Source organism: Indicator indicator, chromosome 1, assembly GCF_027791375.1.
Source record: "Indicator indicator isolate 239-I01 chromosome 1, UM_Iind_1.1, whole genome shotgun sequence".
NCBI lineage: Eukaryota > Metazoa > Chordata > Aves > Piciformes > Indicatoridae > Indicator > Indicator indicator.
The window spans coordinates 71609605-71624343 of NC_072010.1; the positions used below are offsets into that span (position 1 = coordinate 71609605).

General features: G+C 43.9%; 1 protein-coding gene across 1 annotated transcript in view; it reads left to right on the plus strand.

The window, feature by feature from the left end:
• The first annotated feature begins 13098 nt into the window (after positions 1–13098).
• Positions 13099–14739, plus strand: part of VWA3B (von Willebrand factor A domain containing 3B) — a 67207-nt gene continuing 65566 nt past the window's right edge. Inside the window, exons 1-2 of the mRNA XM_054387884.1 lie at positions 13099–13138; positions 13519–13521. Of these exons, the coding sequence (XP_054243859.1) occupies positions 13099–13138; positions 13519–13521 (43 nt within the window). The remainder of the gene's footprint in view (positions 13139–13518; positions 13522–14739) is intronic.

Here is a 14739-nt window from a genome sequence, read left to right on the forward strand (position 1 = left end):
GCTGGCTGGGAAGTTCCAAGCCACCGGAAGGGACAAGAGGCTACACTGACTTCTCTAGCATGCAATGCCATGGCCCAGGGCCCTATAAAACAATAGTTAAGCTAACACTTCCAATTATCTTGCTCGGCTAATGAGTAATACGAGTGGCTCCAGATTTTAAGTCTGTGAGCAATGTAGGAACACTGTAAAACCTGGGATTGCAGGTAGTCTTGTAACAAATTAATAACTTTGACTGTTAAGTGAGTCATCTGTAAATGGGCCCTGAGTTATGAAGACACACACCAACCGTGGGGGGTATTATGGAAAATTAAAATTAATGTGACAATATTACATCAATTACAATAAAAGTACTGCAACTGGAAATTATGGGAAAAGTGGGAGGGGAATAACTCTACTGATTACCATAATTACATCCATGTATCTGGCTTCCAAAAGCAGGGTGCAAATTGGTTTCAGCTCAGTATCAGCATCTTCTGCCAGCCATGCAGAAAAAACATCCTGAGCAGACATCCCAGCTCCTGCTCCATGGGCTGAAGCTGGCAGCCAGGATGGAAGGAAACAAAAGGCACTGATTAAAACATAAAGCCTTGTCGGCAGGTTCCACAATCGGTGCATAATTATCTTGATCTTAGGAAGGCATTTTACGTGTCCCACGGCGTCCTTGCAGCTAAACTGAGGAAGTGTCGGGAAGATTGGGTAGTGAGGTGGATTGTGAACTGGTTGAAGGAAAGAAGTCAGAGAGCTGTGCTCAATAGGACAGAGTCTAGCTGGGGGCCTGTATCTAGTGGAGTCCCTCAGGGGTCAGTACCAGGCCCAGTGCTGTTCAATATATTTATTGACGACCTGGATGAGGGCATAGAGTGCACTGTCAGCAAGTTTGCTAATGACACAAAACTGGAAGCAGTGGCTGACACCTCCTCAGGCTGTGCTGCCATTCAGTGAGACTTGGACAGGCTAGAGAGCTGAGCGGGGAGAAATTTAATGAAATTGAACACGGACAAGTGTGGAGTCTTGCATGTGGAAACAACCCCATATACCAGTATAGGTTTGGGGCTGATTTACTGGAGAGCAGTGAAGGGGAAAAGGACCTGGGAGTCCTGGTGGACAAGAGGATGATGATGAGCCAGCAATGTGCTCTTGTGGCCAAGAGGGCCAATGGCATCCTGGGGTGTATTAGCAGGGGTGTGGTTAGTAGGTCGAGAGAGGTTCTCTTCCCCCTCTACTCTGCTCTGGTGAGGCCACATCTGGAATATTGCATCCAGTTCTGGGCCCCTCAGTTCAGGGACAGGGAACTGCTTGAGAGAGTCCAGTACAGAGCCACAAAGATGATTAAGGGAGTGGAACATCTCCGCCATGAGGAAAGGCACTTAGTGCCATGGTCTGGTTGATTAGATGTGATTGGGTGATCAGTTGGACTTGATGATCTTGGAGGTCTCTTCCAACCTGGTTGATTCTGTGATTCTGTGAAAGGCTGAAGGAGCAGGGTCTCCTTAGCTTGGAGGGGACTGACAGGTGACATTGTTGATGTTTATAAATATGTGAAGAGCAAGTGTCGGGGGGACAGAACCAGGCTCTTCTCAGTGAAGTCCAATGACAGGACAAGGGGCAATGGGTGCAAGCTGGAGCATAGGATCTTCCACAATCTTTTCCACTGTGAGGGTGACAGAACACAGGACCAGGCTGCTGAGAGAGATTGTGGAGTCTCCTTCTCCAGACACGTTCAAAACCTGCCTGGATGTGTTTGTGTGTGACCTATTCTGGGTGATCCTACACTGTCAGGGGAGTTGGACTAAATGATCTTTCGAGGTCTTTCCAGCCCCTAACATTCTGTGATAATAAAGCACTTTGTGTATGATGGGTTTTTTGTTTGTGAGGGTTTTTTTGATGTTGTGGGTTTTTTCCCCTCCCTTAATGCTATTAATCACTTATCAAAGTCCTTACAAAATGCATCAGTTCTCTGGCACGTTCAAAGTTCTACACCCACATGCACTCAAAATCCTCACCTGGAGGACCACGTGTGCATATGTCACTAAATACAGCTCTTTTCATGGTTACTACAGGACGATGTGTGTCACGGTCCTTGTCATGCATATCATATATCAATCCCAGCAGAGGAACTAGGACCAAGTTATACATTACCTGCACCATCTCTAAGAGGTATGTCCTGCCCATAGTGACAACTTGGGATTGAAATGTCAGCAAGTGCTTCATGGAAACTGTTATCTATGAATTATGTCATATTTATGAAAATATGCTGTAAAGAGTTATTCAGACTTGAGAATTATTATCTTAATTGTGCTTAGTCTGGAAAAATAATTACAATGCACTCAGGTTACTGATCTCTTCTGAATGAGCTCAGTGGTAGTAAAACATTTTAAAATGCTTTAAAGTGAGGAGAGAGATAAAGTCATTTAAGCAGAAAGTCCTGTCTGTAAGTATTCTAAGAAACATGTCCACCATAAATGCAGTACAGAAATATATGAAAACTAAAAGGTGAAAAACAGGTCTTAATTGCCTAATGTGTTAATTTTCCTGTATTATCAAAATACTGTGCAGGATTGTATCAATTAAAAACCTTTTTATTGTTAAAATATAGTAAAATATTTTAAAGTACAGCATTAATAGGTTAAATAACTCCTGTAGAACCTCATGTAACTCTTATAATGTGAAAAGACTGTGTATCTGCCCATGAAGAGAAAGCTGATCCCTAAATATTCTTCTACATTTTGTAAATTATACACTAGATATTTTTTTTCTATATGAAATAACTGTTCAGTGTACATCCTCCTGGGTAAAGAATTGTCTCTATGACATATTTCTTTTGGACAAACAACCAGTATGAATGTCTTCATTAGTATGAATGAATACAGAGTAATTCACTTATTGTTCAAAACACAGATCATGATATAAATACAGTAACTGGGTATAAATGTTGCTTCCAGGGTCAATATTTGTTATCTCTTGGTAACTGTCATTGGACTGATGCTACATTTGCAAATGTAAACAAACCCTTCCCCCCTTCACTACCCACCCCCCTTTTAGCAGCTAGCCTTGCAATCTCAGTTTAAGATTTAGGAGTCAGCTTTGAGACTTTTCCTTTTGGCACATGATCTCCAGCAGCTCAGGTTCAGCAGAGCTGTGAGGCCTTCACATGCCCCCCCACTGCCTCGCAGAGGCTTGGTGCAGAGGTGAACTTTTAATAATTTCTTTTCTGTTTTCTAAAATAGATTTTTTTTAGTGGCTTAAAGTCTCTTTCATTTGCCTCTTGTACCAGCATTGGAAAAAAACCTATTTTCACACTTTTTCTTTATATGCTTCCCAGCTTCTTTGCATATTCTGCCTTTCCTCATTTCTCATAAAACTACGTCTTGACTACCAATGCCTGTGATGTTCAAAGCACCTTCCAAATCTTCCAGAGCAGATGTGCCCTGTCCTGGGGGTCCACAGCCCAAATGATATTAGTGGGCAGGTGTTAATGGAAACAGCCTGGGACTTTCTGCTCATGTTAACTAGAATCATCCTGGCAGATCTTTAAGGATGCTTTCCATAGAGCACAAGAGATCTCAATCCTCAGGTGTAAGAAATTGGGCAAGGAAGGCAAGAGACTATCATGGCTGAGTCAAGACCTGCAGGTCAAACTAAAGGGTGAGTTGGGACTACACAGGAAGTGGAAGAAGGGACAGGCATCCTGGGAAGAGTATAGGAACATGCCTAGTTGTATAGGGGTCAGGAAGGCCAAGGCACAGCTGGAACTGAACTTGGCAAGGGATGTAAAGAAAAACAAGAAAGGCTTCTACAGGTATATTAACCAGAGAAGGAAGGTTAAAGATAGTGTCCCCCTGCAATGAGCAACAGTGGGGAATTAGGAACAACAGATGAGGAGAAGCCTGAGATTCTCAACAACTTTTTTGCCTAAGTCTTCACCAGCAACCCGTCTTCTCATGGCTCTCATGTTGATGACCCACAAGTTGAAGACGAGGGAGACAAAGTCCCTCCCGCTGTAAGTGAAGACAAGATGTGTGATCAGCTGAGGATCCTGAAGATATACAAGTCAATGGGACCTGATGAAATGTACCCAGAGTCCTGAGGGAATTGGCTGATGTGGTTGCCAAGCCACTCTCCATGATATTTGAAAAGTCCTGGCAGTCAGGTGAGGTCCCTGGAGACTGGAAGAAAGGAAACATCACACACATTTTTAAAAAGGGTAGAAAGAAAGACCATGGGAACTATCAACCTGTCAGCCTCACCTCTGTGCCTGGGAAGATCATGAAACAGATCCTCCTAGATGCCATGCTGAGGCACATGAAGGACAGGGAGGTGATTCAAGACAGCCAGCATGGCTTCACTAGGGGCAGGTCCTGCCTGACCAACCTAGTGGCTTTCTATGATGAAGTGACTATGTCAGTGGACAAGGGATGACCTGTGGTCCCCCACAATATCCTACTTGCCAAGTTGGAGAGATATGGATTTGACGAGTGAACTGCTCAATGGATTAGGGATTGGCTGGATGGTTGCATCCAGAAGGTAGTGCTCAATGGCTCAAAGTCCATATGGAGAGCAGTGACAAGTGGTGTCCTTCAGGGGTCTCTACTGGGACCTGTACTGTTTAATGTTTTTATCAGTGATATAGACAGTGAGATTGAAGGCACTATCAGCAAGTTTGCAGATGACACCAAGCTGAGTGGTGCTGTCGATATGCCATAGGGACAGGATGTCATCCAGAGGGACCTGGGCAAGCTGGAGAGGTGGGCCCAGGTGAATCTCACAAGGTTCAACAAGCGCAAGGTTATGAACCTGGGCCGGAATAAACCTCACTATCAATACAGAGTAGGGGATGAGGTGTTAGAAAGCAGTTCTGTGGAAAAGGACTTGGAGGTGCTAATGGATGAGAAGCTGGACATGAGCAGTCAGTGTGCACTTGCAGTCCAGAAGGTAAATCACATCCTGGGCTGCATCAAAAGATGCATGGCCAGCAGATCCAGAGTGGTGATCCTGGAGTACTGTGTCCAGGTCTAGAGCCCTCAATACATGGAGCAGGTCCAGAGGAGGGCCACAAAAATGTTCAGGGGGTTGGAGCATCTCTCCTATGAAGACAGGCTGAGGGAGCTGGGGTTGTTCAACCTGGAAAAGAGGAGGCTCTGGAGAGACCTAACAGTGGCAGCCTTCCAGTACCTGAAGGGGGCCTACAAGAAGAGAGAGACTGTTTATAATGACCTGTAGTGATAGGACAAGGGGCAATGGCTTCAAACTAGAGAAGAGTAGATTTAGATTGGATGTTAGGAACAAGTTCTTTACCATGAGGGTAGTGGAACACTGGAACAGGTTGCCCAGGAATGAGGTTGGGGCCCCATCCATGGAGATATTCAAGATGAGGCTTGACAGGGTTCTAGGCAGCCTGATCTATTTGAGGATGCCCCTGCTTACTGCAGAGGGGGTTGGACTAGATGACCTTTGGAGGTCCCTTCCAATCCAGACCATTCTACGATTCTGTGATCCTGTAACAGAAAGATAGATATGGGAAAATTCCCCTTAAGAAGAATCCTTTGGTTCAAGGATAAGCCATAAAGAAGAGTGCCTTCCAGAAAGGGGAAAAAGCACATCACTGATGATGGACTTGGGGAAGAACAAGAGCTGTGAGACCCTCTCTTTTATTTGCTGAGGAGGACAGGAACCACTTCCATGCAACTTATGCCTCATACTGCTTCTTCCAGTATAGTATCTCCAGTATGGGTGCAGTGCCAGCTAGCATGCTTTTATGCTTATGCAAGCAGGCTACCTGGAAAGAAATTCATGTGATACAGGCAAGGCAATATCACCCCAGGGCAGCGAGGAATCAGCAACCTTTGTATCTTTCGTCCTCTGTTCCAGAAGACAGGAACACCATGTGGATACCAGAGAGTGGCAAAATTTAATGTGCAGCACCTATCTTAAAACACAAAGGTCATGCAGAACCACTATCTTTTTATTTATTTTTTAATTATTTAAAAAATTTCTGATCAATCTGTTATACACTGTTCCAAGTTACATTGCTTCTTCAGTGACAAGCTCATCTCCATTAATACCTGGTTATGCTACAGGGATTGAGACATTTCTATTTATCAGTTCAGAAATACTTTTAGGTAGTTCTAAAGAAAAGTAAGAAAAAGAGGGGAAAAACCCAACAACAACAGCAAAAAAAAAAAGACACAGAATGGCTGCTTCAGCAACCATACTTCTTGAAAGACTGTACATGGAAGATTCAGGGAACAACAGAGGATGATCTGGATGAGGGAGTTGAGTGCACCCTCAGTATGTTTGTAGATGACACCCATCTGGGTGGCTGTGTTGATCTGCTAGAGGGTAGGGAAGCCTTACAATGGGATGTGGAGAGGTTAGACCAATGAGCCAAGGCTAATTATATGAAGTTCAATAAGGCCAATGCCAGGTCCTCTGCCTGGGACACAACAACCCCATGGTAAACTACAGACCTGGGGATTGGTGGCTGGAAAGCTGTGACTCTGAGAGGGACCTGGGGGTATTGGTTGATGGCTGAATATGAGTCAAGAGTGTGCCCAGGTGGTCAAGATGGCCAGTGGCATCCTGGCTTGTATTAGAAACATGGTGGCCAACAGGAACAGGGAGGTGATCTGTACTCAGCACTGGTGAGGCCACACATCAAGTACTGTGTTCAGTTCTGAGCTCCTCACTACAAGAGGGACATTGAGGTGCTGGAGCCTGTCCAGAGAAGGGCAATGAGGCTTGTGAAGGGCCTAGAGCACATGATCTGTGAGGAGCATCTGAAGGAGCTGGGGTTGTTCAGTCTGGAGAAGAGAAGGCTAAGGGGAGACCTCATCACTCTCTACAACTACCGGAAGGGAGGTTGGACCAAGGAGGGGGCCAGCCTCTTCTTGGTGTCGAGTAACAGGGCTAGAGGAAATGGTTTCAGGCTGTGCCAGGGGAGGTTCAGGCTGGATACTAGGAAATATTTCTCAACAGAGAGGGTTATCAAACATTGGCATGGTCTGCCCAGGGCATTGGTGGAGTCACCATCATTGGAGGTGTTCAAGCAGTGTGTGGACCTGGCCCTTAGGGACATGGTTTAGTGTTGACCCTTCAGTGGCTGGTTGAGGGTTTGACTGGATGATCTTTGAGGTCTCTTCCAACTGGATGTTTTTTGTGATTCTGTGACTATGTAGGAACACAACTCAAAAACATGGGTAGGCTGTTGAAAACAACCAATTGCTGGCTTCTGTGGGAAACATGACTCTTTCCTCAAGGTCTGAAACTACACTTTTAAACATGGGCAGTAGGCATTCACAAGAGATGCCCATCCTTTTATTATTATTCTATGACTAACAATTTAGTCCTACAACTATTAACAGTTTCGCTAGACCTAAATGCACTGACATTAGCCTCCTACTCCCATGCCTTCCTCCTCCAGTGCAGTGCTCCTATGACATGGGACACAGTTTATCCAGCAAATCCAACTTGTTATGCAGATTGTGGGGCAAGGTATAAAAAGCCCTCATATGCATCACTTCCACCATGCTGATCCAGCCCTTCCTTGTTTACCTGTTGTGTGTATCCACATCTTAAATGTGAATTCCACTTCTACAGATTGAATTCTACAGAATTCTTGCTTTACCCTGCCATCGCACCAGGCACACACCCCTTAGCTCTCCTCCTGTTTTTAGGTTTTCCCTGTAGAGTTTGTTTATCCCAATTTACCCTTTCCTATGCCTCCCTTCACCCTCTACTCTCACACTACAAAATGCCTATTCTTTAAATGTCATGACACCTCCCTACAATGTCCTTGCCCAAAAGTGTGATTATTTCTTTTTCAGTTCACAGTAGGCAGACTAATGTGCCCATGGGCTGCAAGTCAGTTGCAGGCTGTAGGCTGCACAGTTCTGACATGCAAAAGTTAAGGAATATATTAAAAAAAATGAAGGAACAATTTAAGGAATGTCTAGAAATGTATAATACTTACCTTTGAGTAAATGAGTGCAATCCTATATGGTTGCAATTGAGCCTGCTCTAAATTCAGCTCTTCTTCTCAGTCCAGCCTCGTTTGCCTACCTTCCAGGCAGAAAACACTCTTATTACTACATCACTGCTGGTACCAGGATCATCTCTTCTATGGCTGTCTCGATTACCTCTGACTTTTGCAAACATACTATGAAGAATTTTTTTATGTAGGCTCTTGAAGTGTGAAAACAACATACACGAAAGGAGTATTTAATATGTTTAATCTCTCTCAATTTCTTTTTATGCATTTTATACTCTGTGCTGATGAACTGGTTTTTAGATGCATGTATTTATTCCACAGGCAATCAGTGTGTACAATACGTCTAGTAACTAACTCGGCTTCAATCCAGCTTTTTTTTTTTTTTTTTTTTTTTGGCTGGGTGTTTTTTTTTCCTTACCTCTTGCAACTGATTCCTGTGTCTCTTTAAGAAGGAGTCAACAGGAAGCATGACACCATGCAGCAGGATGTATGACAGCATTTAACTTCCTGGTGAAGCTCCAGTCTTTTACTGTCACAGCCATAAGCATCAGTGCTATAGGCATCCTTACTTACTGTTCCCATGTATCACCATAAGGGACTGTTTCTTAGCACAGCAGCAGTAAGATTAGGTGCACCATATACAATGCTTTGCATGGATAAAGAAATGTTGCACATTTATATTAAATGTGGGTTTAATTGTGAAAAAGAAACAACAATCATAATATGCTACAAAGTTGGATTTGTTTTCTAAAATGGAACACAGAAAAAGAGTGGGTTATATTTTTTATTTTGAATCGGTTGAAAAACTAAGCCAACAGTTTAATGTCGTAAGCAGCAATACAGAGGAAATGCTGACAATGCTGGTTTTTAGCCCTAAGAAAAACTGATCAAATGTATTTATTGATAGATGAAATATTCTAGAGTCAGTACGAAGTCATGCTTGCTAATGCAATCTCAGGCTTGCGTTACATTACATTCTCTAATGAATGATCTAATAATATGCTTTCCTCCCATCAATATCACTTTGTCATTCAGCCTAAAGGTCAGGTGACAGAATGGGTCAATTTTTATCATCCCTGTACAAGGAGTGAATTCTCACTTTCCAGCTACTTAGATCCTGCCCTCCTTTATTGAGCAGGCAGCATCTGGAGAATACATTCCTCATTTTACACGAATTGCGGGGTTGGCAGTGGCCAAGGCAAGGCTTCCACATGAACAAGGAACACTGTTTATTTGACGTGCAGAAAGCATTTTACTTTCCTAAGAACTTTACCTAAGATACAACATCAGCTGATCATGAAACCTGTGAGAGCTATAAATAGCTTTGGTCCTGGGCCATCAGGTGGTTGTACTAGCCTGGCAATTCAAAGTATTGTAAGGAATGTTTTCTTGTGACACTTTTTGTTTAGTGTAGCCAAGCTTAGAGTGAAGGTTTCTGGAAGACTCTATGCTTAGAAAGTTAGAGCACATATAATCACTACAAAAACACTGGCAACTTGTAATTACTACATTTAGGCATGAGAATAGATTGAGTCACTCTGTATAGTGTAGAAAAAAAAATACCCAAGTGAGGCATTCTGAGTGTCTGATAAATACATTCTGTTCCTGGAAGAAACAAAACAAATCAAGAAATTGGCTAGTTTGATTTTGGGACATCTACTTACTAATCCATTTCAGTTGCACTTTCAAGAGAAATTTTAACCCCACCCCCCCCATGCCTCCAAAGTATGGGTCTCTGAAGAAGCTTGTGCTATGGCAGCTGCCATGTCCAAAACGACACGGAGAACATTCAGTACCTACTATTTTGAATTATACCGTGGGAAACTGTTCCATCCCTGAGAAATAAATGCCTTTTCTATACCTGAGGGGAAGAGTTGTGCAATTCTGAATGATGTGCTATGTCTGGGCTAGTTTTTAAACCCTTGCTTCCACCTGTATGAGAAGCTATAGCTCCGGAATGCCACGTTCCCATCCCAACCGCATGCCTTATAAGGAACATTTCTTTCCTATCACTGTTTACCAAGCCATCTCCAAGCTGAAGCCAATGCTTTGGTGTGCCGCAGAACGGCCTGGTGCCTACGGGTGTGTATTTCCACCTGAGCATCAATACGTAGATAAGACTGTTGATCCTGTAAAGCAACCGATCTTTTATTACTTAATGATTGCAGACTAAACCAAAGCAAAACAGAGAAAGTGCAGAGCTCAGCACTATCTGTTTCTTAGCTGGAAACTATGCTTACATTTACAGCCCAAATCCTGCAAATACAAACCTGTGTTTCTTGGCTGTGTTACAAGAAAGGGAGCTTTTTAACATCAAGTTCAGGTTTATGATGCACATCTTTTTGTATATTTTAATACACTAGAAAAAAGTTTTAGTTTGGCTGCCTGGAAGCATGGCAATTCCCCAGATTGTTCCTCTGCCTTAAACAAAGGACACTTGGCTTGCCTGTGTATAAATACTGTCAATGGCTTAGTCTAAACTAAGAATTAACAAGACCAGAAGACTCAAATTCACTATATATAAATTTCTGTGACTCTCCAAGTTGGCTGGTATATTTTTGGCTGCCAAATAAATGAATGCACGGCGTTTCAGTGACGTCTGTTGACAGTGAATTTATTCCGCGTTTACCCCCTGCAGTAGCAGCACACGGCAGCGCTCTTGCACTGCAGCCTCGCGTACAGCCCTCGCCAACCTCCACCCCGCGTCCCGCCCGTGGGCAGCTCTGCCCTCACGCTTTTCCTCTTCCCACGCTTTTCGGCTGGGGCGCAGGCCCGGCGGGTAAGGCCGTGCCGTAGCAACCGGGCGGTCTCCAGGTCAACAGCGGGACGGCAGAGGCAGAGGCGGCGGCGCGGCGGCGCCGTGTCCGGGTGGGCGGGCAGGGAGGCCGGCGGCGGCGCTGCGGCCAGAGGCAGGTGAACGCGGGCAGGCGGGCGCAGAGCGGTGCCGGCAGCGAGCGCCGCGGGGCAGGGGTCTACCTTCGCAGCCGGGTCGCTAAGGGGTAAGAGGAGCTGTGGAGTCCCCAGCGCAGCGGGTTCTGTCCGCTCTCGGCGCTGGCGGGCAGGCTTGGGGAGTGTGGCACTGACCCCAAGTCCTTTTACCTCAGGGGCCACAGCTTCCCTGCCCCGCCCGTTTCCATGCAGTGTATCCGAGACACGGTCGATTACCTCAGGTGTTGGCTGTGAGGTGGTACGGCTACTACCGCTTGCCAGCGCTCGCAGGTTTCGTGGCCGTGCCTCACCCCAGGTGGCCCCAGTGGCCATTCGCCCTTGCCCTGCGTTCCTTTTCTTCCTCACTCCCCGCTGTGATCTGCTGTGACACTCTGGGCCCCGTTTCTGCAACAAGCAGCTGCCCACTTCATCCCTCCACACCCTTTTTTTCCAAGGGTTTGGCAGTTGCGGTGCTGTGAGGCAGCTTCTTGGGATGTAATGCAGTGGGCTTGTGAGGACAGCGGGGTCGTATGGCCTCGGCAAACACTGCCTTGGCTGTTAAAAGCTCAAAGAGCCTGGTGGGTGAAGGTGTTAGCTGATTGTTTGTGCTGGCCTGAGTGGAAAGGCAGAGGTTCCCAGATCAACTGTTGTTCACCTTTAAAAATAACCGGGTTTGATTGAAAATTTGGGATGAAGATTATCCCAGCTCTCACTGGTTTTGAACTCTCCTTTCCAAGACTTGAGGTAAACTTGCTGTTTCCGTTGGAAGTCACTTCATCTCCTTTCAAATGCTTCTTTACATAAGCTGCCAGCATTTCACATCTAGGTGCTGCTCAAGCACTTTGGGGTGGTGCTGGAAGGTAAGGCAAGGGAAAATCTGTGGCTACACCCCTGAGCACCTGGAGCCTTAAGGAGATAGCATTTAGGATTTGTTCTCTGATGCAGGCTGCTGCTTGAAATGTATCTCAGCTGTCTTACCGTGAGAGTGCTCTGCCTCTCTTTCTGCAGCCTGAGAGAGAAATAGCACAAGTCTGGTGGCTCACTATGGCTGTTCACTGTCGGCATTGTCTGCCATGGCTCCTCCATGGCAAGGGGTCCTTTTGACTTCACTGACACCAAGTCCAGGCTAATCAGAGGTTGTGCTGTTGAGAGGCATCTTCTTCACAATACCTGGGGTGTTAAGGTGCAGAACAGAGTCCTGGGGTTTTTTTGGTTTGTTTTGTTTTTTTTAAAGTCCTCCCTGCCTTTCACACTACTCATGTCTTTCTGCATGACCAGGACAAAAACTGGAATGATTTATGTTTCCATATAGGTATTTAAACCCTTATAAGAGGAATAAACAGTATGTTCAGTTCTTCAGTGAAGAAAGAGTGAGGGCAATAAGGTTTTGGGTTCTTATTTTATGCCACTTTTGCTTTTGCTGTAGGAAAAACTGCTTAATGAAAGTAGCTAGCCCCTGACCTGCTAGTAATTCATAAATATCCCTCATTTGTTCATCTTATTAAAAGAAGAATCAAGTAAATGGCAAAACATGATTCAGGATATATGCTACCCTGCTTCATCTGGTGTTTTGTTTTCTGTTCATATGTTGTGTCTTATTCACAGTTGGGCCTTATATATATACCCATACATGCATAATTCTGTATGAATCATCTTGTAATCTTAGAGACAAAGTTATGAATCTCTTCACAAAACTGCATCTCATATACTCCCAGGCTTAGTCATAAATTGGATTGTAGCAAAGGTAAGGTATAAAGCAAAGCAATAATAGGATATAATACAGCTGTCTGACAGCAGGCCAAACCACCACATTAATTTTCTAGCGTATCAGTGTGGAAGCTTCTGCATTGGCTTTTTTTTTTTTTATATATAATAATGGATAGATGGAAGGAAGGAAAACCATATTACCAATTTCCCTCTTTCCCATTTGTGAGTGTGGGGCTCCCTGTCAAATCTGACTTCAGCCTTTCTTGAAATTAAATAGCAGTCCTTTCTCATTTATAACTTTGTTTTCCTTGAGGAAAATCTTGATCTCAGCTTTCTGCAGTTTACTATTGTCTGGGCCTGTGGAGCTGGTCTCCAGTTCATATTGACTAGCAATAATTTTAATTTTTTAAAAACATAATAATTCCTCAGGTTTTTAAGAAGAAAACAAAGAGGAGCTGCCAATCAGGACATCTGTCATGACTGGTAATCCATATAAGAGACTTGCCTGGAGTGACTGTGAGTATTTCCAGACTCTTTTTGCATAGATTCCATGTTCTCCTGGATAACTTCCAGTTTCATTTGCATCATTGTGGTGTGCTGTGTGCAGGCCATTCTGAAGCTGTGTCACTTGCAACCTGTGCTGTATGTGGAGTTCTGTGCTAGTCTTTCTGCATTTTTGGTGGAGGAAACTAGGAATGACCACTCAAGTGACTATAAATAGTGCCGGACTATACACAAAGCTCAAACAGCTGCAAACCTTCACCTATCTCTCTCTACAGTTAACATCTATCACTGGTGTTTCTGTATTGAGCAGAAGAGGAGGGCTGGTAAAATGCCAGCCTCTACCGGCATGCGAGCCCAGTGTTTTGCTTGTATGACTGATGACTGTTCAAAAGCTGGTGCCAGTCTGCATCATACAGAAGCCTTCTGTCACTGAAAGATGAGTTCTAAAGATAGTCTCATTTCCTTTATGTATTATTAATTGAGGAATAGCCTTTCTAATGATCCAGGTCAGTTCTTCTAATAGCTATCTGAGTAGAGAGTTCTGATTATATTCCATACTAGACTGAGGGTTATTTTTTAGTCATGAAAGATAAAAGTACCCTTCTTTGTATTTTGGACCAGTTTGATCCATGCAGTACATTTACAGCCAGCTTACAGTATATGGGCAGTGGAGGACCATGATACTCCAGATAATGTGAATGCTGGGGAAAACAAAATTTCAAAAGCCTACAGAAAGTAAACTTGGATACATCAAGGATGTTTAATAAACTAGAGCCAGCTTAGCTCACGCAGAGTATTTTGAAAATTAACAGGAAAAACCAAAGTCCTCCTAGAATCTCTGTATTGAAGACAGAGGCATTACTGTTGTCATCACTTCCATTTCTGCCTCAACCATTCTAGGCTCTGGGCTGCCTCTGATGGCAGTTGCAAGTGGAGCTAGCCCAGCCAACCATACATGAGTACTGAGATACATTCATTATTCTATAGCACTTAGAACTGGACCTTCATGTGTGTGATTTCCTGTGCATGCACATGATCCATCACAGCCTGGAGCAGATACTGCCAGGAACAACATTATAGACTTGAGGATAATGATGTGAGGAGAGGGAGTTTCACCAGCCTTGCACTAAATCAGGATCTGCTGCTGGCACTGCTGTTGCTTATGGTAGGAGTTCAAACTACAATTGTTAAGGAATCCTTATTCATTGCATAATGTTTCAAATGTCTATGTAGTGGTTGTCTGACAATCTTTGAATGTCTGTTACAGGTTCTGATTCCAAAGACTTTCAAGAGGTGTCTTAGGAACTAGAAGAATTACCATTTGGCAAACTGGACTTAGATTTCAAAGTTTAGTTTTCAGCATGCAAGAGACATTATCTTTAATAAATTGTTGGGAAATGCATATGATTAATAAAAAGACATAACATCAAGTAGACGTGAAGGTCTGAGAGCAGCTTTCCAGATTAAGAACATTGTTCGAGATAACAAAAGAAAACAAGAGATGAGTTATATGTGTACAGAGTATCACAGAAGACAGGTAAAGAAGGGAAACAATTTGAGTTAATCACTTCATTAAATTATAAGTCTTGTATTTCCCGCATTTGTCCTTATAA